Source organism: Neofelis nebulosa, chromosome 4 (assembly GCF_028018385.1).
Source record: "Neofelis nebulosa isolate mNeoNeb1 chromosome 4, mNeoNeb1.pri, whole genome shotgun sequence".
NCBI classification, from domain to species: Eukaryota; Metazoa; Chordata; class Mammalia; order Carnivora; family Felidae; genus Neofelis; species Neofelis nebulosa.
In genome coordinates, this window is record NC_080785.1 from 166,893,588 (window position 1) to 166,914,353 (window position 20,766).

The 20,766-nt window shown below is 57.7% G+C and overlaps 2 protein-coding genes and 1 pseudogene across 3 annotated transcripts; 2 read left to right on the plus strand and 1 right to left on the minus strand.

The window, feature by feature from the left end:
- Nucleotides 1-12: 12 nt before the first annotated feature.
- Nucleotides 13-11,456, minus strand: FSD1 (fibronectin type III and SPRY domain containing 1). 2 transcript variants are annotated; one of them, XM_058729001.1, is made up of 14 exons: nucleotides 11,292-11,455; nucleotides 10,928-11,072; nucleotides 10,270-10,365; nucleotides 9,924-10,055; nucleotides 9,354-9,455; nucleotides 8,536-8,558; nucleotides 8,237-8,358; nucleotides 6,923-7,132; nucleotides 3,672-3,770; nucleotides 2,717-2,876; nucleotides 2,090-2,169; nucleotides 595-846; nucleotides 405-493; nucleotides 13-316 (listed from the first exon to the last, which is right to left on the minus strand). In XM_058729001.1, the coding sequence occupies exons 3-14, from the start codon at nucleotides 10,285-10,287 to the stop codon at nucleotides 206-208; spliced, it is 1,398 nt and encodes a 465-aa protein (XP_058584984.1). In that variant the 5' UTR covers nucleotides 10,288-10,365; nucleotides 10,928-11,072; nucleotides 11,292-11,455; the 3' UTR covers nucleotides 13-205. The 2 variants fall into 2 exon arrangements, with proteins under 2 accessions (XP_058584984.1, XP_058584983.1); XM_058729000.1 differs by lacking the exon at nucleotides 10,928-11,072 and having other exon boundaries at nucleotides 11,292-11,456.
- On the plus strand, nucleotides 5,160-5,258 carry LOC131511227 (U6 spliceosomal RNA; annotated as a pseudogene).
- Nucleotides 11,457-12,905: 1,449 nt separating the features above from the next.
- Nucleotides 12,906-19,989, plus strand: TMIGD2 (transmembrane and immunoglobulin domain containing 2). The gene is made up of 6 exons (XM_058723602.1): nucleotides 12,906-12,951; nucleotides 16,443-16,689; nucleotides 18,278-18,419; nucleotides 18,549-18,559; nucleotides 19,309-19,370; nucleotides 19,730-19,989. Exons 1-6 carry the CDS (start codon nucleotides 12,906-12,908, stop codon nucleotides 19,987-19,989), a joined length of 768 nt encoding a protein of 255 aa, XP_058579585.1.
- The last annotated feature ends 777 nt before the right edge of the window (nucleotides 19,990-20,766 follow it).

Sequence of the window (20,766 nt, forward strand, 5' to 3'; positions counted from 1 at the left end):
CAGCACGGCCTGGCCAGTGATTGACCTTTATTAGGATGCGAGGTGGGGAGGAGGGCCCGCCCCGGGGCCCGCCGCTCCCCAGTGGTGACCCCCCGCAGGAGTTAAGGCTCCAAGCAGCAAGAGAGGAAAGGGTGCTGGCTGAAACACCCGAGGCCTGGGAGGGCCCCCCTCTGGATCAGCCGGGCGGGGCGGGCGGTCCAGGCGCCTAGGTGAGGCTGGTGTTGGAGCTGCTGGTGGCACTCCCCCGCTTCTGCAGGCAGCGCACGGAGCTGGGGACCTGCAGGCCCGTCGTCACCTGGAAACTACCGCACCACACCTGGGGCACAGGGGGAGGGGGCAGGCGGGCTCAGGAGCAAAGCCGGCACCCGGCGCCACCTCGATCCCCGCCACGGAAGGGTTCTCACCGTGAAAGCGGGCAGCAGCGGCTGTGTGAACTTGGCCTTGAAAGTGTGCAGCAGCTGTTTGGTCCGGGCGTTGTAGAAGGACAGGAGGCCTGGGACGGAGGCAGAGCGACAGGGGCACCGATCAGGGGATCGTGGCGGAGGCGGGACGGGGAGAGGCGGCTGGGGACGCGGCCCAGGGCGCGGGGGTCACCTTGGTGGAAGTCACAGTGCACGCCCAGGCAGTCGGGCACGGGCGCGTCCAGCACCTTGGCCTTGTTGGCGTGCTTGGCGGTGAAGCTGGCTTGCAACCAGTTGTTGACGTGCAGGCACCAGGACGCGGCCGTCTTGCCCAGCTGCTCGAAGCGGCCCAGGCTGCGGTAGGCCACCCCCACGCCGAACGCCTTGCTGTCCGGCTCGAAGCGCACCTCCCAGTAACGCTCCCCGCCGTCGATCAGCGTGTCCCCTGTGGGGCGGGGTGGAGTCGGGTCCCGGGTGGCCTTGCGCCAGGGGGCGGCCACCTGGGTACCCCTCAGTCCTCGGCTACGGCTTCCGGGCCGTCCCCGGGCCTCAGCCGCCTCCTCTAGATGCTCCGAGAGCCCGGATACTCGCCAAGCCTCAGCTAATCCTTTCGGGTTCTCTGCCGGTGCAGGCTACTCGTTCCAGATACTTCCAGGCCTTGGAAGCTCCTCCAGAGCAGACAATTCCTCCCCGTGTTCAGACACCCCTCGGTCCTCAGTTCTCTCCGACACCAGATCACCCCCAAACCCTTGCGCCTGGCGGACTCCCAAGTGTTCCCGCGGGCCTCGAATCCCACCGGAGCGCAGAGTCTCGCCGGCGCGCCGGGCCCCTCTCCTACTGCCCTGTGAATCTAGGGTCTCCCCGGACCCCCAGCCCCTGGTGGAGGCCAACTTCCTCTAGGCCCGACTGCACATCCTCTCCTGCCCCCGCCTCCCTCACGGCCCACGGCCCTCTCCCGTCTCAGCTCCTCCCCGACCTCAGCTACTTTCCCAACCACAACCGGGCTCCTTCTTCCCAGAGGTCCCGTAGCCCCCTCTCAGGTGTCAGCCACTCTGCAGAACCCCCACCCCTCCCCCTGCTTCCTCCCCGGACCCCACCTCTCGCCAATCTCAGATGCTTGCGGGGAAAACCCAGCTCCTCCACAGAACCCCAGCTTCTCCTCAGGTCTTGGCTTATCCCCAGGACGCGGCTACTCTCTAACCCCGCCCCTGCCCGGGTACTACTGACCGCACTGACTCCTGCACCGCCCCCCCCCAGCCTCTTCTGGGAGCCCCCTTCTGGACAGCGACGATCCCCCTGAACCCTGGTTCCTCCGTGGGCCCCATTCACTCCATCGCTATGTCTCCCACACCAGCGACTCTCTCTGGCTTCCCCACAAACCCGGCTGCCCCGTAGGTGACCATTCTTTCCAGCTACTCCACAGACCCCAGGACGCCCCCTGGCCGACCTCCAGGCCACAGCCTCCACAAGTTCTGCCCCCCCACCCCCAGGAAGCCCACCCCCTCCCCCCTCCCCCCGGCCGGTCCTCAATTCCTCCAGCACCACATTATTGGAACCATTCCCAGAAAGCTTTGTTGGTGGCTGCCTCAGTTTCCCCAAGCAAAGGAGTTCTCTCCACCCCCCACCCCCCACCATCAGGGCCCTGCCCAGAGTGTCCCCTCTGCCCTCCTGTCTTTGCCCCTCCTTACCCAGCACCGTGTAGGACTCGGCCGTGAAGCGATCCCGGCCCCCACGACCGGAGGGCATCCTCTTGGGAGACGGCACGCCTCTGTGAGTGACAGGGAGAAGGCTCAGAGCAGCCCTTACTGTCCCCACAGGAGGGTTTCCCTGCCCCCCCCCCCCCCCCCCCCCCCGCCGGCCGCCACGGTCTTTCTGTCAGTCCTTCCCAGGACTTGGTTCTTTTCACGCACTGGGCCCCTCCTTCCAGAACACGCTTCCTCGTCTGGAAAACTACTCAACTGTCAAAACCCAGTTAAAACTCTCTTCTTGGGGCGCCTGGGCTAGCCGGTTACGCATCTGACTTCGGTTCAGGTCGTGATCTCACGGTTCATGAGATCCAGCCCCGCGTCTGCGGTCAGCGCAGAGCCCGCTTCAGACCCTTTGTCTCCCTCTCTCTCTGCCCCTCCCCTACTTGCACGCACTCCCCTCCACCCCCCCCCCCGCCCCGAAAATGAATACACATTATAAAAACAAATCTCCTCTCCCTTCTCGGGCTCCCTCCTTCCACCCCAGCCTTGACCACGCTGGGCTCTGGGTGTCCCTGCCCCGTTTGACCTCCTCCACCAGAAACTCAGGGAGGCCAGGGGGCAGGCTACCTGGCGGGGGAGTTGACGGGAGACGCCGTGCGCCCCTTGCCGTCCTTCTCGCGAGCCTTGATGTCCTGCACCTTCCCGCCCATGGCGTCCCACTCCACGGAGAGATCATCCACCCGCAGGTTCTGGTGAGATGTGGACGCGTCCAGGCGGAACATGAACGCTGGGGCCGGGCAGACGTGGGAGTCACAGAGATGGGGAAACCCGGAGAGACACAGAGAGAGAGACAGAGAGACAGACAGTGACCAAGACAAACCATATGACAGGGACGGAGAACAGAGAGCGACAGCAGGGACTAAGAGGAAACGAGAGAGGTTGCCGGGCTCAGAGACAGACGGATACAGAGCGACAGGCAGCAGGACACCAAGAAAGACAGACGGGGCAGAGCCGAGGGCCAAGGGAGGGAAGGCTGAGGGCTTGTTGCCTAAGGGTCCCCTAGGTCTGGAGCCATTTTCAAAGCACTGGTGGTGTTTCTGCTGGAGGGTAATCACAGGAAGGGGCCCGGGCTATAGCACGACAGTTAGGCTAGACTCTAGAAAGTCCTCCTCACAGAGCACACAAAGGTGTTGCTGCAGGAGAGTAAGCTCGGGCTTCACTACTGATATCCCATCCCCAATTCTAAGAGCGCTTATCTATTTCTTAGGAGAGAGAAAGAGAGAGGGAGGGTGTGTGTGTGTGTGTGTGTGTGTGTGTGTGTGTGTGTGTGTGAAAGAGAGAGAGAGTATAAAACCCATCCAGGTATAATGGGCTCAAGTGCAAAAGCAAAAAACCATGGCAGGTGTATATTAGACACTCAGGTTAAGGAAGCTACTGGGGACTAAGCTCCGAGCTTCCTGGCAGCCAGAGCAAAAAGAGTCACGGAGCCCTGACTAGAAGATGCTCATTACACACCAGTACCTGGGGCCCCAGGGCGAGGGGTTATGGAGTCACAGCCAGGGTAGGGGTGGGAACCAGTCACCTGGTGTCTCCAGGGTCACCGACTCGGAGAACTCGCCTGCAACTGCCTTATTACAGGCCTTCACACGGAAATTCATGTATTTCATGTCAAACTTGAGACCTAGGAGCAACAGAGGGATCTCAACATGGCGTGCACTTTGAGCAAAAGGCTACAGGTCCCTGTGTCCCACGGTGGTCCCAGTACTCATTCTAAGGAGCACCTTGCAAACGACATCTTATCCCTGAGACACCATCCTTGCCCTCATTTACCTGTGGTACTATGGGTACTTGGCTCCGCCTCCAATCCAGACTGGCCAATCAGGATGCTTAGGGACACAGTAACAGCGATTGGTTCAGGAATGGGCACGTGACCCAAGCTGGCCAATCAGAAACTTCCCTGGGACTTTGGGCTGGTATTATAGGGAAGAGGGTTATTGTCTGAAGCTGGCCAGCCGGGAGGAAGCTCCTCTAGGGAAAATCTGTCAGTGCATTTGGCAAGCCTCCTTCAGAATGTCGCATCCACACGCAACAAAGGCAGGGAACAAAGGGGAACGAGCCATTTGATTTGCTGGAACCCCTCGATCTCCCCGTGCCTGGTTACTTAAAGATATTCCCTACTTCTAGGATATGTCCCCCGCTTTCTTTCTTTCTTTTTGGGTTCGTTTCTTCCAGTCTTCAAAAATAAAAAGCAGCTACCCAGTTGTCCTTCCCCTCAAGCTAAACCTCTTTGGAGAGCTGTCTACACCCTCACCCCTTCTCTGCTGCCTCGCTCACTCTCCCTCCTCTGGGCTTTGCCGGTCCCCCACCTCGCAGGACCTCCTGGCTGACCACTCCTTCCCTCCTGGAACATTCTCTCCTTGGCATCCACAGCACTGTCGTCTCTTGGCTCCCCCCTCTGTTTGTTCTCCCTAGGTCTTCTTTGCAGGCACTTCCATCCTCAACACCCTTAAATGTCAGGGTGACTCTGTCTGGGGCTCTTATTCGTGTCACCGTGCCCCTGTCCCCTTCTTGCACCTCAGACACCATCCACCCACCAGAGCACCCACTGCCCAACCCCTGGCTCAGACCGCATGCCCAGTTGCCTCCTGAGTGTTCCCCCTGGGATGCCCGTCCTCTGATCATCCAAAACAGTACTCAGCGCCCCCTGCTCTAAAACCTCCCATAGCTCCCCTTTGGCCCATTCTTCCTCTCACTTCTCCCCACAGATGTTGTTCTCTCCGCAAACCTAACTTAGTTCCAGACACAAAGGCTCGCAGTGCTCACCTTAGCAGCACGGAGACTAAAATTGGAATCACCCAGGGGTGCCTGGGTGGCTCAGTTGGTGCAACAGCTGACTCCTGACCTCGGCTCAGGTCATGATCTCACCGTGCGTGAGATCGAGCCCCGCGTCGGGCTCTGCACCGGCAGCGTGGAGCCTGCTTGGGGTTCTGTCTCTCTCCCTCTCTCTCTCTCTCTCTCTCTCTCTGCCCCTCCCCCACTTGCTTGAGCTCTCTGTCTCAAAATAAATAAGCTTTAGAAAAATAAAACACAATTGGAACGATATAGAGAACGTTAGCATGGCCCCTGCAGAAGGGTGGCATGCAAATTCGGACATAAAAGGCTCAGCGCTCTGGCCTCTGAGCCCTAGATCAGGCTGTTCTGCCTAGAAGACTCTTCTCCACCTTTCCCTCCTCTGTCGGGCCTCAGCCTGGCTGCCACCTCTTCCAGATGCCCACCCAGACTGTCTCCCCCTTGTCCGGATCCCCTTCCCTGAGAGTCCAGTACATTACTCAGCAACACCACCTACTGCCCCAGAGCAGAGATTAATTACCAACCAGAAGGCTCAGCTTCTGAAACCTGGAACCCATGTGCCTATGGGCGGTCTGGACTCACTGTGTGCCTCAGTTTCCTATTCTGCAAACTGGCAATCGCAATGCCCAATCCCAAGCAGGGGTCACATGAGGACGCGATGAGTCGAGGCATGTACATACCAAACGCTAAACCAAACCCCTCCCGACTTGTCCAAGCAACGGAGACAACAAATGACGACACGGGTTCGTTGCCTAGATGAGAGCATTCGTCCCTATGGACATCACACGCCTTTCAGTGGATTCAACGTCCTGCCCTGCGGAACGCACTCACTAGGAATGTTGCAAAAGGCAACAAGAGGGGGGTGGCGAGGGGGTGACGCATCAGGAAGCCTGGGAGGCGACAGACCTCCACGCTGACCGTGGTGGCCGGTACCTGAACTTGCACAAGGGACGAAACCGCATACGGGCGTACACATGCGCGCGCGCGCACGGACGAAGGCACGTAGCGCCAACGAAACGCGGACCCACGAGGCTCCTGTCTGTTCCTTGGTTTGGATATCGAACTACAGTTACGGAAGCGGCTACTGGCGGATCCCGCTTCCGGTTCTGCGTCTCCTGCCCCTCCCCCACTTACGCGCTGCCTCTCTGTGTCTCTCCAGAATGAATAAGTGTTTAAAAAAATAAAATAAATAAAATAAAAACAAAGCGGGGGGGGGGGGGAGTGGGATATGTTTGTTTTGATTCCCATGCAAAGGATAATAAACCAGTAGCTTCTCAGGCCCTTTTGCTGGCTGCTGGCTTTTCTTTCCTGCAATTAGCATGCTCATTAGTAACCATGCATGCTAATTACAGATAAAGAACAGGCTGATTACAGCCCAAGAGCTGTAGCGACAGTTATCTTGTGGGCACGGCTCTCCCCGCCACTGAGGATTTCCTCCGGCGCAGACGGCTGCTGAAACTCATCAGGGACCCCCGATTTTACCCTTCTGGAGACACTCCCCTTCCGGCTGGGGGGAATCCCCACCCTTTCTGCTTTCTTACGGCTGCCAAGGAAATCCCCCAACGCTGGGAGGATGCCAGCTCCAGGGCGGGACTGTCGCCAGTCTTGCTCACTAGGGCAAGGGCAGCACCGGCAGGCGCTCAACGCCCGGAAATGAATGAATGAACGCTGCATAGGAGACGTGAGACGCCGATGGGGAACGCCTTGCCTCCCCGGGCCTCAGTCCTCTCATCTGTAAACTGGCGGTGAGACGCGTGTCCGTTGTTCGTTACGTGTGGGGCAAACATTTAGCACATAGTAAGCCCTCCGGAAACGGCGCGGTGCCTGTCATCAATATCGTTTTTATTATTATCGCTTCGTTACTCCTGATCAGCCCAGCGGGGCCCCCAGTTGATGGGGAAAAGGAGCCCGGAGGGGGCTGAGCCCAACGGGGCCGGGGGTAGGGGGCGGGGTGGGTGTCAGCAGCAGGGCTGAGCTGCTTACCGGTCAGGGTGTACTCCGTCTGCCGGATGCCCTCGATGACCATCCACGGCTGCTCCTCCTTGAGGCGGGGCGGGCCCTCGAAGTTGGTCCGCCTGTACTCCAGCACGTAGTGGTCGATCTTGCTGTCCTCGTCCGGCATGCGCCACACCAAGGTCACGCAGTTGTCTGCCACCAGGGACTCGGCCAGGTCAATCACAGGGGCGCTGGGCACTGTCCAGGACGGGAGGGGGGGGGGGGGGTGTCAGGTCCTTTGCCTGCAAGGGCGATCTTACAGAAACCTCACCCGCAATTTAGGCCTTCTTGGAGGCCTCCTCTGGAGCCCAACCTTGGGAGCGGGGCCCCTCCGGGCACTGGGGCCTGGGGGTGGAGCTTCCACAGGGTTTCACCAGAGTGGGGTGGTGGGGAAGGGCTTCCTCAGGGTTCAACCAACAAAGGCCTGGGCCTTCTCAGAATACCACCATTTCAGGATAATTTCTAGAATTCTCTCACAGGGCATGGCCTTCATGGGAGGTGGGTAGGGCTTTTCAGGACTGGGCCACCAGGAGCGGGCTTCCTCATGGCCCCCCCCCCCCCCCCACACACACACAGAGGCAGGGTATCCTCAAGGCCCCACCCCCCAGGGGCGAGCCTCCTCGTGACCCCACCCACACGGGGCAGGGTATCCTCGTGGCCCCACCCCCAGGGGCGGGCCTCCTCGTGGCCCCACCCACACAGGCAGGGTAGCCTCAAGGCCCCACCCCCCAGGGGCGGGCCTCCTCGTGGCCCCACCCACAAGCAGGGTATCCTCGTGGCCCCACCCCCACGGGCGGGCCTCCTCGTGGCCCCACCCACACAGGCAGGGTATACTCAAGCCCCACCCACAGGGGCGGGCCTCCTCGTGGCCCCACCCACACAGGCAGGGTAGCCTCAAGCCCCACCCACAGGGGCGGGCCTCCTCGTGGCCCCACTCCCAGGGGCGGGCCTCCTCGTGGCCCCGCCCACACAGGCAGGGTATCCTCAAGGTCCCACCCCCCAGGGGCGGGCCTCCTCGTGGCCCCACCCACACAGGCAGGGTATCCTCAAGGCCCCACCCCCAGGGGCAGGCCTCCTCGTGGCCCCACCCACACAGGCAGGGTATCCTCAAGGCCCCACCCACAGGGGCAGGCCTCCTCGTGGCCCCACCCACACAGGCAGGGTATCCTCAGGGCTCTACCTCCAGGAGCGGTGCCTTCGGGATTTCAACGCCAGGTTTACCCCAGCCTTTCTCAGGCAGGCTACCCTAGACTCCTGGGCCATTTCCCTGAAAGCCAGGCCGGGAGAAAGTTCCCCTCTCACCAGGTAGGAACTTGAGTGCCTGCAGCATCCTGCGCTCCTGTGCAAAGTCCACCATGAGGTGACTCATGTTGTCGCTGACCTTGGCTTTCAACGACAGCCGGAAGGCAGGTGCCATCGTCACACTGCAGGGAGGAAGATAGAGGCAGCCTGCCGGCAGGCATCTCAAAAGGGCCCAGGCCTCTGGAGCGGGCGCGGGAGACCCAGTCCCCTTTGTTCTGGTTCAGTGTGCTGGGCCAAGGGACCCCACCTTCACACCAGGGACAAGGCACTGGGGTGGGAACCAGATCCCGGTATCTTACCCATCTTTGATTTGCTTGGCAGCCTAGAAAAAGGGACGGAATAAAATTCAAAGTGTTGTCTTCATTGAATCAGAAAGCCACTACACAGACAGGAAGACTGAGGCCCAGAGTGGGCCACTTGGCAAAAAAGTCCCCACCACTCGGGCAGAAACACTTGGCTGTGCCCCAAAGGGATAGGGGGCAAAGACAGGCTCCTACCCCCACCCCCAGTGCCCAGTATATACAGCTGGCCAATTTGGCAGATAAAAATGCAGGGTGCCCAGTTACCTCTGCGTTTCAGATAAACAAAATGATTTTTTAGTATAAATGGGCCCCATTCAATATTTGGGACATATATTGAATATTTCATGGGATATATTATATTCAAAAATTATTCATTATTAAATTTAAATTTCAGATCAACCACAAATAAGTTAAAAAAATTTTTTTCAGTTTATTTATTTTGAGAGAGGAGGGAGAGACAGAGCACAAGCAGGGGAGGGGCAGAGAGAAAGGGAGAGAGAGAATCCAAAGTAGGCTCTGCCCTTTCAGCACAGAGCCCGATGTGGGTGGCATTCGATCTCACAAACCGCGAGATCATGACCTGAGCCGAAATTAAGAGTTGGAGGCTCAACCGACTGAGCCCCCCAGGCGCCTTCAACCGCGAAGAATTTTTTAGTATAAGTATATCCCATGTGCTCTTTGGGACATACTTCTGAATGCTGCCCAGACCACACTTACACTAAAAAAATCACTCATGGTTGATCTGAAATGCAAATTTAACCGCGTGTCTATATTTTAGCTTGTAGTCCTACCAGTATGGCTTCTGAGGCGCCCACCTGAGGGAAGTCCTCGCTGTCCGTGGCCTGCAGGGTCTGGTTGGCCGTCTCCAGAAGCTCCTCTGAGCTCTCCAGGGCCCGCGTGCAGGCAGCCAGCTGGTTCTAGGAGTAGCATGGCATTGAGGGAAGAGACACCTCACCCCACCGCGCCAAACCCTCGCGGTCTCCCCCACTTTGTGGGATTGGGGACACCACACCTTTCTCCAACTCCAGGTTGCGGGGGTGGGGAGGCTGCAGGGAAATCGGGGCTCACTCCGGGCAGCACAGCCGAATCGGCTGGGGAATCCCTTTCTTGAAAACTCACACGCCCAGACCCCACCTGAGCCTTGGGGCCCCAACTTCTCCCACGCTGGGAAATCTGGGATGTTAGGAAGTTGTCCGGGAGGTTCTGATGCAGCCCCGGTGCCTCAGTTAGAGTCCTAGACCCCCTAGGGGCTGTACGTGGCAGGGGTGGGGGGAGACCCTGAGGCCAGCTGGGTTCTGCTGAGTCTGAGGGGTGCAGTGGGGGGGGGGGGGGTAGGGTCTGGGTGACGGTCCGGAGCGCGCCCCCCCCCCCCCACGCCGCCCCACCTGCAGCTCGTAGGTGCGGCTGGCACGGTCCTGCTTGATCTTCATCAACATGCCCTCCTTCAGCTCCTCCAGGAGGGAGAAGAGGGACTGGAACTCCGCCTCCAGGTCTTCCTGTACCTTGGTGGAGTTGGCCTTGGGGAGGGGTTGTGGGGTCAGGACGTCCGGGATCGGCCAAAGCCCGGGCTCAGGCGGGGACACGGAGGCCTGGACGCGGCAGCCGGGCACAGTCCGACGGGCATCGGCGGCAACAGGCTGGCTAACTCCCGTGGCTGCCCCCCCCACCAGCCCTTCTGGCCCACGAACTCCCCACCTCCTTCCGTCCCTCCTGCAGAGGGGACTTCCTCACCTCCACGTTCAGCAGCATTTGCTTGAGGGAGTAGATGAAGCTTTGAATCTCTTCATTCTTCACAGCCAGCGTGGTGATGATCTTCCGCAGAGCCTCCTGCCCCCACCCGAAGCAGGCACACGCCAAAGCCGGTAAGCCCCTCGGCCAGGCCCGGCACCCCCTCCCCCCCAAACTTGGGGCTCCCCACTCCGCCTTCCTGGGATCCAGGAGATGTGGGAGCCACCGTGCCAGTGAGCTTGGGCACCGCCGTGAGGCAGGCCCTGGGCGAAGCTCTGGCCCTACCTCCCCTCGCCTGGCACATGCCCGTTTGACAGGGGAGGAAACTGAGGCTCAAAAAAGCCTCTGGGGAAGGCGCCGACCCTGGGCCGGAGCCAGGTCGGCCTCAGCACAAAGCCTTCAACCTGAGGGCGGGGCATGATCTGGGGTGAGGGGCCACCTTGGGAACAGGGATCGGGAAGAAGAAAGGAGGAACCTGGGAACGCGGGGCCAGAGGGCCCAGGCAACTGGGGAGCGGGGCAGGGAGGTCTGGGGGAGGGGAGGGAGAGAAGAGAAGCCGCGTGGGAGGATCCCGCTGGGGCCTGGAGCCCTGACCCAGGCCTCCCACGGGAGGGACCCCCTCCTGGTCCCTCTTCTGGGGGTGCGGGATCGGTGGGATCACCTGTGCGGAGCCGGAGCAGCGTCCTCAGGGGCGGGGCGGGGCAGAGACCGGACACCTGGTCCGCAGTCCGCATGGAAGGCGTGGGGGATGGGTCAGGCTGGGGCTGGGATGCTGGGCGCCGGTGGGGGGCTTGGAGGGGATGCGCCTGGACCCGGGCCAAGATGATGAGAGGTCGGGGCGACGGCGGGGGGGTGGGGTGCTGGGTCCCGCACTGGGGGGCTGGATCCCGGCGGGGTGGCGGCGGGGGTGGGGCCTCGGCCGCAGAGCAGCTGCGGGGGTGGGGGTGGGGGGCGCTGCGGCAGCACCTGGTCCCCTCCCCTGGTCCACCCCCGCCCCGCCCCGCCCCGCCCCGCCCCGCTCCTACCCTCTGGTCCTCCATGGCCGCGGCCCAGGTCGTCCCCGGCCCGGCCCGCGGGCCCCGCTCGCTCTTCTGGTCCTCAAGCCGCCTTTGCCGCGACCACGAGCCAATGGCCAGCCGAGCCCTCCCCGCCGCCGCCGCCGCCGCCGCCGCCGCCGCGCCCCCCGTCAGCGCTCCATCACTGGCCGCAGCGCGCAGGCGCGCCCCCCGCGGCAGCCTGGGAAACGTAGTCCTGCGCTGGGGTCGCTGAGAGCCGGGACCCCCCCAGAGCCGGGGGCCGACGCCGGTAGCGATGACGGAGCTGGCGAGAGCCCGGGACTGGGAAGGAGCTTGCCTGGGTTCGACCACCCGGGTGGTGACCTCGAGCCCATCCTTCGTCCCTGTAGTGCCTCAGTCTCCGCACTCGGGCACCCACGCAATTTCGTGGCTGCTCCTCAAACTGGAAGGCCATGCCCACCCCTCCCGCAAGATCTGGCCCCTCACTGCTCACGCTCCTTGCGTCCACTGGAAAGCCAAGGTCCAAGAGGATGGTCTCCTGCCAATGCCTTCTTTCTGTCTCCGAGGAAAATAGCCGAACTCCTATACATCCCGCAAAGCCCCGGCATCTCACATCTCCGCCTCCAGCAGCCTCTCTGCCTGACCGGAATCCACAAGGCCAAGAATGTCTGTGTCCACCTTGGTCTTCCCGGCCAGCCCGGGGCCAGATCTCCCCAGGATCTCCAGCATTGCCTCTCAGCAGAGGGTGGGGGGAAGGGTAGAGTTTGAGAAAGTCCAAGGGAGGCTGGCAGCCTGCGCGGGGGAGGCTGGGACACTGTATCTGCTAGACAGTGTGGTCAGAGTGCCGCCGCCCCCGCCGGGGGCCATCCTGTGGTTGACAGGAACGATTCTGGGGCGCACGCAGGCCCTCTTCTTTCCGGGTTGAAAAAGAGGTCACGCTGTGGTCGGGAGCCAGACACTGAGGCCTAGGGCCTGTCCCCTCCTCCCACCCTGGCGAGTGACAGATGTAGGGCTGGGAGAAATTTCAGGGCTTATGAACCCCCTCAATTGGGCCCCCAAACTTCTCCGCAAGCTATGGGGACAGGGGAACGCCCCCCACCCCCGCCCTGTACCTGTTGGGGGACCTGGTACCCTCAGCACAAATCCATTGCTCTGATCCTTTGAGGTTCGTCCTTTGACGACATTTTGGGGGCAAAATAATTGAAGCTGGGATTCTGATCTTCAATCCAGGCTCAGGCCTCTCCTGTCTGCTCCGTGCCCCCCCCCACCTGCCTCACCTAACCTTCCAACGTTCCCCCCCCCCCCCCCCGGCTCAGGTGTGCTTATATAGAATCTCCCAGAAAGATTTCCATTCACTGGGACGCATTATCCCATTCACGTACACGTGCTGCCTTTCAGATTATAAATAAATAAATAACCAAACGAATCTTGGGGGAAACTGAGGCAACAGACGGGAGGAAGTGGAGCCCTAAGAAGCATGGGTCACCTGACTGACATCTACCGTCTGGCCTGGGCGTCACATCTGCCCCTGTGGCAGGAGCGGAGATTGTGGCCAGAGGTCTGTCGAATTGAATGGGGGGTGCGCACCAGCGAGGAGAAGGGGGGGTGCCTGATGGGCCAGGAATGGAGCCCCTGGGCACAGCGCTGGTCTTCCTGGTGCAGTTCTGGGGTGAGGACGGGGGTCTCCCTCCCCCCTGCTCACCCCGGCGGCCTGCCCTCTAGCCCAGAACCCCTGGAAACCTCTCCCTCTGCTCTGCTAGACACGGCCTGTTTCTCTCTGATACGCAGAACCTTCCAAGGGTCGCAGGTTCGGGGCGACTGGGGGCTGTTGATTAAGCACCCGGCTCTCGATTTAGGCTCAGGTCATGATCTCACTGTTCGTGGGATCAAGCCCCACTCATGCGCTGACAATGCGGAGCCTGCCTGGGATTGTCTCTCTCTGCCCCTCCGCCCCCCTCTCAAAATACATATATAAACTTAAAACAAACAAAAAAAACGAACCAAAAAAAATCACAAAACAAGGGTTGAAGGTTCTAGCAGGGATCCTCAGAGTGGAGCCCTGGGAGAACATTCACACCACGCCCTGCACACCAGTCTCTCAGCAACACGCTCCTGCGCGTTCTCTTTCTTGCCCTTGGCTGGCCTGCTGGCTTTTCTTTCTTTCTTTCTTTCTTTCTTTCTTTCTTTCTTTCTTTCTTTCTTTCTTTCTTTCTTTCTTTCTTTCTTTCTTTCTTTCTTTCTTTCCTTCCTTCTTTTTCTTTCTTTCTTTTCTTCCTTCCTCCCTCCCTTCTTTCCTTCCTTCTCTTTCTTTCTTCTCTTTCTTCTTTTCCTTCTTTCTTTCCTTCTCTCTTTCTTTCTCTTTCGCTTTCTTTCTCTTCTTCCTTCCCCCTTCCTTCGTTCTCTTTCTTTCTTTTCTTTCTTTTTTTCTCTTTCTTTCTTTCTTTGTTCCTTTGTTTCTCCCTTCCTTCTTTCTTCCTTCCCTCCTCCCTTCCTTTTCTCTTTCTTTCTTTTTTTCTTTCTTCCTCCCTCCCTTCCTCTCTTTCTTTCTTTCCTTTCTCTTTCCTTCTTTCTTTTTCTTTCTTCTTTTCTTCCTTCCTTCCTCCCTTCCTTTGTTCTCTTTCTTTTCTTTCTTTTTTTCTCTTTCTTTCTTTCTTTGTTCCTTTGTTTCTCCCTTCCTTCTTTCCTTCCTTCCCTCCTTCCTTCCTTCTCTTTCTCTTTCTTTTTTTTTCTTTCTTCCTCCCTTCCTTCCTTTCTCTTCCTTTCTTCTTTCTTTCTTTCTTTCTTTTTCATTCTTTTCTTCCTTCCTTCCTTCCTCCCTTCTTTCCTTCCTTCCCTTTCTTTCTTTCTTTCTTTTCTTTCTTTCTTTCTTTCTTTCTTTCTTTCTTTCTTTCTTTCTTTCTTTCTTTCTTCTCTTTCTTTATTTCCTTCCTCCCTTCCTTCTCTTTCTTTCTTTTTTTTCTTTCTTTCTCTTTCTTTGTTCCTTTGTTCCTCCCTTCCTTCTTTCCTTCCTTCCCTCCCTCCTTCCTTCTCTTTTTCTTTCTTTCTCTTTTTTTCTTTCTTCCTTCTGTCCTTCCTTCCTTCTCTTTCTTTTTTTCTTTCTTTCTCTTTCTTTTCTTCCTTCCTCCCTTCTTTCCTTCCTTCTCTTTCTTTTCTTTCTTCTTTTCTCTTTCTTTCTTCCTTCTCTTTCTTTCTTTTTTTCTTTCTTTCTTCCTTCTTTCTTTCTTTTTCTTTCCCTTTTGTTTTTCTTTCTTTTCTTCCTTCCTCCCTTCTTTCCTTCCTTCTCTTTCTTTTCTTTCTTTCTTTCTTTCTTTCTTTCTTTCTTTCTTCCTTCTCTTTCTTTCTTACTTTCTCTTTCTTTCTTTCTCTTCTTTTCTTTCTTTCTTTGTTCCTTCCTTCCTTCCCTCTTCCTTCCTTGTTTCCTTCCTTTCTTCCTTCCTTTTTTTTTCTTTCTTTTCTTCTTTCTTTCTCTTTCTTTCTTTGTTCCTTCCTTCCTCACTTCCCTCCTTTTCTTTCTTTCTTTCTTTCTTTCTTCCTTCCTTCCTTCCTTCCTTCCTTCCTTCCTTCCCTCCTTCCTTCCTTGTTTCCTTCCTTTCTTCCTTCCTTTTCTTTTTTCTTTCTTTCTTTTCTTCCTTCTTTTCTTTCTTTCTTTCTTTCTTTCTTTCTTTCTTTCTTTCTTTCTTCTTTCCTTCCTTCTCCTTCCTTTCCTTCTTTCTTCCTTTTTTCCTTTCTTCCTTTCTTTCCCTTCCCAACACGCCCAGGTTGATCCCACCTCTGGGCCTTTGCACCTTCTGTTCCTCCCACCTGAAACACCTTTCCCCGGATTTCATCTCTCCAGCGTCAGCTGTCATGGCATCTCAAAGGCCAGGCACTTGATGCAAACACACACATTCCAGGGGGGTCTGACGGGCACCTCAGACTTCTCCTGGCCCCAAGCAAACTCTTCTCTTCTCCTCCAGCCCTGCTTCTCCGCCAGTGTCCTCCATATTGGCCGAAAGCCACCTGATTCACACGGTCCCTGAGGGTAAAGCCTTGGCCATCGGCCACCTCGCCCTCTCTTGATTCTGTCCTTCTTCGGCCCTTCCGGGGGCAACCTTCAAAATCTATTCAGATTCTGTCTGCTTTTCCCCAGGGTCCAGATCCTGATGCCACTCTCCTGGACCCTCGTCCCACAGCCAGCCCTGATCCTCCCAGCCCACACTCTGTCCTTAACCAGGGCAGTCAGGGCCACCTTTTTAACACTTAGATTGAACCACGTTTCCTCCCCGCTCCCGTGCTTTCCCATCACACTCAGATCAAAAAGCAAACTGGGGCGCCCGGGGGGCAGTCTATTAAGTGTCGGACCTTTGATCTTGGCTCAGGTCATGATCTCATGTGGGTTCAAGTCCCGCATTGGGCTCCGTCCTGATGGCGCCGCTCTGCTGGGGATTCTGTCTCTCCTTCTCTCTGCCCCTCCCCTACTTGTGCTCTCTCTCTCTCTCTCTCTCTAAATAAACTGTTTAAAAAAAGATTAAAAAGCAAATTTCTCTGCTTTCCACATGCCCACCTGCCCACCTCAGCCAGACCCCACCTTGCAGCCTCCAAAGCCTTGTATAGCCCATCCCCTCTCTCATTCCAATTGTACCCTGTCTCCCCCGCGCTCACTCTGTTCCGTCCACAAGGGCCTCTTCACTCTTCCTTTAACCTCCCAGGAGTGATCGTGCCCCAGGACCTTTGCATGGACTGCGCCCTCTGCCTGGAGCGCTCTTCCTCCCTATTTTCCTTTCTTCCCACACGACTGGCTACTTCTTACCATTCCAAACATCACCTCTTCCGAGACCACCCTCCACAACCCGATTCTCCCTCACCTCATCCTGATCCTCCATCGTGATTCGCACTGCACGACTTCCTGGGTCTCTCTCTCTGCACCCCTGAGACTGTCAGCTCCACCATGGCAGGAATGGTTGTCTGTCTCCGTCACCTCTGTGCCTGTGTCTGGGGTCTCCAGAACAGGACCCGGCACACACGGGGCAGGGTTGGTGTGCCTCAGTGAGAAGTGACCCTGCAAATATCATGTAGTGTCACCTGTGTGGGCTAAGAGAGTAAGTCCCATAAACACACACACACACACACACACACACACACACACACAGAAAGGCCTTACTCACGTCTTGTGTCCCCTAGTCCTGCAAGGAACTGCAGGCCTCAGTGTGCAGCAGGGTCCCAAACTGCCGCAGGTGAGGGAGGACAGCCAGGTGACCTTGGCCCGCCAGGTGGTGCAGTCCCAAGCCTGGGGGCAGCAGCTCCGTGTCGGGTGGAAGAAGGACGGTGTCTTCTTGTGTGACTCACATGTCACCAAAGGCAGGTTCAGCCTGGGGGTCTGCGGGCCCCGGTGGCAGCTTTCCTGGGAGTCGCGTGGCAACCTCAACCTGTGGGGACCTCGGGACCCTCAACGACAGCAGGGACCACACGGGCTGGGTGACCGTGGAGATTCCTGAGTTGGAGATGGCTCAGGGCAATGTCACGAAGCGTGTGGCCCACAAAGGTAGGAGGCAAGTGGAGGGAAGATGTGAGCCCTTGGGACTTACAGAATCTTAAGGCTCTAGAATCTCAAACTCCTAGAAATCTAAATTCTAAATCCTTCAGATTGGATTCTTACAGAGACCTTGCAAACTCAAGAACATCAAATTCTAGAATCACAGAACCAAAGATATGCTGGAATGGATCATTCTAGACCAGGACTCAGAAAACTCTGTCAAGAGTAATTATTTTCTGCCTTGTGGAGCTGACATTCTCTGTTGCCACCACTCCCGGCTGCTGTGGTAGCCGGAAAGCAGCCCTAGACTGGACATGCGTGAATGTGCGGGCCTAGGTTCCAATAAAACTTTATTTAAAAAAAAACAAAAACAGGCAGGAGGCCTAATTTGGTCCACTGTCTGCAGTTTGCTGAGCCCTCTTCCAGAATATCACAATCATAAAGACTCTTGAATATTTATAGTTCTGGAATTCAGATTAAAAACAATCCCAGAATCTTTCTAAAAATGTGTTATTAAAGTATACCCAACATACAGATGGGGCGCCTGGCCGGCTCAGTCTGTGGTGCATGCGACTCTTTTTTTTTTTTTTTTTTTTAATTTTTAAAGTGTATTTATTTATTTTTGAGAGAGAGAGAGATAGCACGAGCACCCCACGGAGCATACAACTCTTGATCATGGAGTTGTGAGTTCAAGCCCCACATCGGGCATAGAGATTACTTAATAAAAAAATGAATAAAAATACAAGACGGGCGCCTGGGTGGCTCGGTCGGTTGAGCATCCGACTTCGGCTCAGGTCATGATCTCACAGTTCGTGGGTTCGAGCCCCACATGGGGCTCTGTGCTGACAGCTCAGAGCCTGGAGCCTGCTTCCGATTCTGTGACTCCCTCTCCCTCTGCCCTTCCCCCGCTCATGCTCTGTCTCTCAAAAATAAATAAATGTTAAAAAAATTTATCAAGATAAATAAATAAACCTTAAAAATCAAAAATAAAAGCTCTTCAGGAGGCTGATCATGAAAACGGGTTGGGAAACACTGACATAAAGGAATAGACGATTCTGGAATCTTAGCACGGCAGTAGCTTAGATACTTTGCATAGGCTTTTAGGATTTTCCAGTCTCAGAGTGTGTAAGAGCAGGGAATTCTAGAATCCAGGTGGAAAACCATGGGCTCTCAAGGCTGGAAGGGACCTCGCAGATCAGTCAAGCCAGCTGCCTCCGGTCACAGATGAGAAAACTGAGGCCCAGAGAAGGCTAACACGTGTCCAGGCACGTGCAGCCAGCTTTCTGGAGAGCCCAGCGCATAGGCTCTCCCCACTCTGCAGGTCTCCTCGCTCTGGGCCAAGCCCTGCACAGGGCCGGGACACTCAAGGTGACCCAGGGCTCCTGCTCTCCCGGCCTGCTCAGTTCCTGGCCCAATGCCCATTCCGCTCCCCTTGGCAGGAGGGCGGTACGTTAAGGCTGTCCTGCCTGTCCCCACCTTCTAGTAACGTGACGCCTGCGTCCAGCTCCCTACAGCTGGCTTCCCCACCCCGGAACAGCTTCGGGAACAGCTTCTCGGCCACCCGGAGGGACCAACTCCAGTGTGAGAACACGCAAAATGAAGAGGTCGGGGGCACTGGGCCTCATGTTCGTCGCAGCAACTTTGGCTGGAGTTCACATCAACTACACAGCCCTGGAAACAAAGCCCCACTGGGCCGGTCACTTGCTGTGTGACCTTGGGCAGGTAACTTGACCCCTCTGTGCCTGATTCCTCAGCGATGGGTTAGGTGAGTTTGAAGTAATCATATCTACAGAGTTTATTACCAGGTCTGGAACATGATAAGTCCTCAGGAAACGTCAGCGATTATTTCGATCTGTTATGTTGATTACATTCGGCCAGACTCACAAGTTCAGGCCAGTGTAAGCTTTTTCTTTCATTTCTTTCCTTTCTTGTTCTTTCGCCCCCCTGAAACAGAGAGAGAAAGGGGAGCTGAGGTGAGCAACACTTTTGCTCAAAGCGGGGCTGAGACCCAGTTCCCTTGTATGCAAAATAGGCTAGACACCAGGATTGAGCTCAAAACCCAGGAGTCGTGAGGGTGTGGGATCCCATCGCCAGCATTGTGGAACTCACGGTGGGGACGGTGGAGCTCACGACCAGGGGGATGGGGCTCATGGCGAGAAAAAAAAAAAATCCATTTGGCGACTGTTTTGCAATAACCGAGCAAGACGGAGGTGGGTAGCCCCGTTTTTCAGAAGAGGAAACCGGTTCTGAGCGAGCACCTGCCCCGACTCCCGCAGCAGGCAGGGGAGGAATCGTGACGTCCCACGTGGGGTGGGGAGGCTGTGACCCTGAAGGGTGGAGGCTGGACCCGAAGGTGAGCACCCCCACCCCCACCCCACCCCCGCGACACACAGGTTCCTCCTCTGCAGACCGCCTGCTGCCCAACGCGAACCACACCTCCAGCCACCCAGGTGAGCCCCCGCCGCGAGTCCCGCCTCCAGCCCCGCCCCCTGCGCCCCCCCCCCCCCTCTTCAGGACTCCTGGTCGCGCCGCCGGTGGCAGGGGCCGTGGCCGTGGCCGCGGGCGCGGGGACTCAGGTAACCGCGCAGGTGGCCGGGAGGACGACGGGCGGTTTCCGCCGGCGGCCCTGCCCCCGCGTGGCGGAGGCGGGAACTGCAGCTACTTAGCGAGGCCGCGGCGGGCGCCCCACCTGACCCTTCTGGAAGGAGCGCGGGTGGGGCTGCGGGGTTGGGGGGAGAGACGGAGAATAAAGGGAGAAGTCTGGCCCCAACACTCGTGTTCTGCAGAAGCGGAGGAAGGCTGGAGAAAGCCAGGCGGTCTCCTCTGATTTTCCCCTGTTAGTCTGTGGCATCCCTCCCTCCCCCCCACACCCGTGCAGGGGATCCTCTCTAGGGTAACGTCCTCTACCAGCCCTGGGGGCGCCCAGAGGACTGAGGCGTGGCCAGTGGAGGGGAAGGTGCTGGACATCCCCACGGAGGTCCAGACGGGTCTATTCGATCTCTTTCCCGCAGACCCCCAGACCCCCAGCCACGTTTGGCCCAGAAGCCTTGCCCCAGCCCCAGCCCGGGTCCCCCCATCTCTACAGTCGGTGTCTCCCCTGACCCACGCCCCTCTGGGCAGCAGAAGCCAAGAGGGCTCCTTGAAGAGGGATCGGAACCCAGAAAAGACACCCCACCCCCGCCAGTGGCCACGTGAAAATGTGACTGATTTCCAGAAGGGGTCGGGGAGCCCAGCCGCACAGCCCAAGACCCGCGTCCTCACAAGGAGGCTGGATTCCTCCCTCGCCCTCTGGGCACTCAAAGGCTCATAAAGAAAGGAAAGGCAGATTTTGTGGTGACTTGGGGAGCGTTAAAGATATCGGAGGGGTCGTCTGGGGGCCCCTGAGCCCCAGGACGCCTGGAGGGGTCCGCTGTGGTGAGGGGGCTCTGTGATGACAGGCCAGCTCCCTCCTCTTATCCTTGGAGGGTCACGTCCAATTAGCAGAGAAGTGATGCCCCCAACCTCTACCGGGCGCCTTGAGCCGGAGGCACCGCCCTCCCTGGGTGGGCTTGGAGATGGATGGCGAGGCGGGACATGGGGGGGTCCCTGGAATTTATCAGCCCCCGGGGGCTCTGGCTCCACCGTCACCTTGAAGTGACACCAGCTGGGACCGGCTCCCCTCCCCCCATTTCTGCTGTTTCCATGGGGACAGATGTCCATTCGCAGCAGCATCCGGGCCACGGCTGCCCGCCCCGGCGGAAAGGAGGGGCCGGGTGGGGGCAGGGCTGGCCTGAGAGCCTCCCCCCCCCCCTCGGTTTCTCCATCTTTGTATCTTCCCGGGATCGGCTCTCTCCGGGTTTTCATCTGACTTCATACTCACTCTCCCTGTTTCCCTCAAGCCCTCTTAGTTGTGGTCCATCCTTGTGAGCAATTCAGGCTTCACCCCCAGCCGGGGTGGGGGAGACCCGTCTCCCTTCTTTCCCTGGGGCCGGG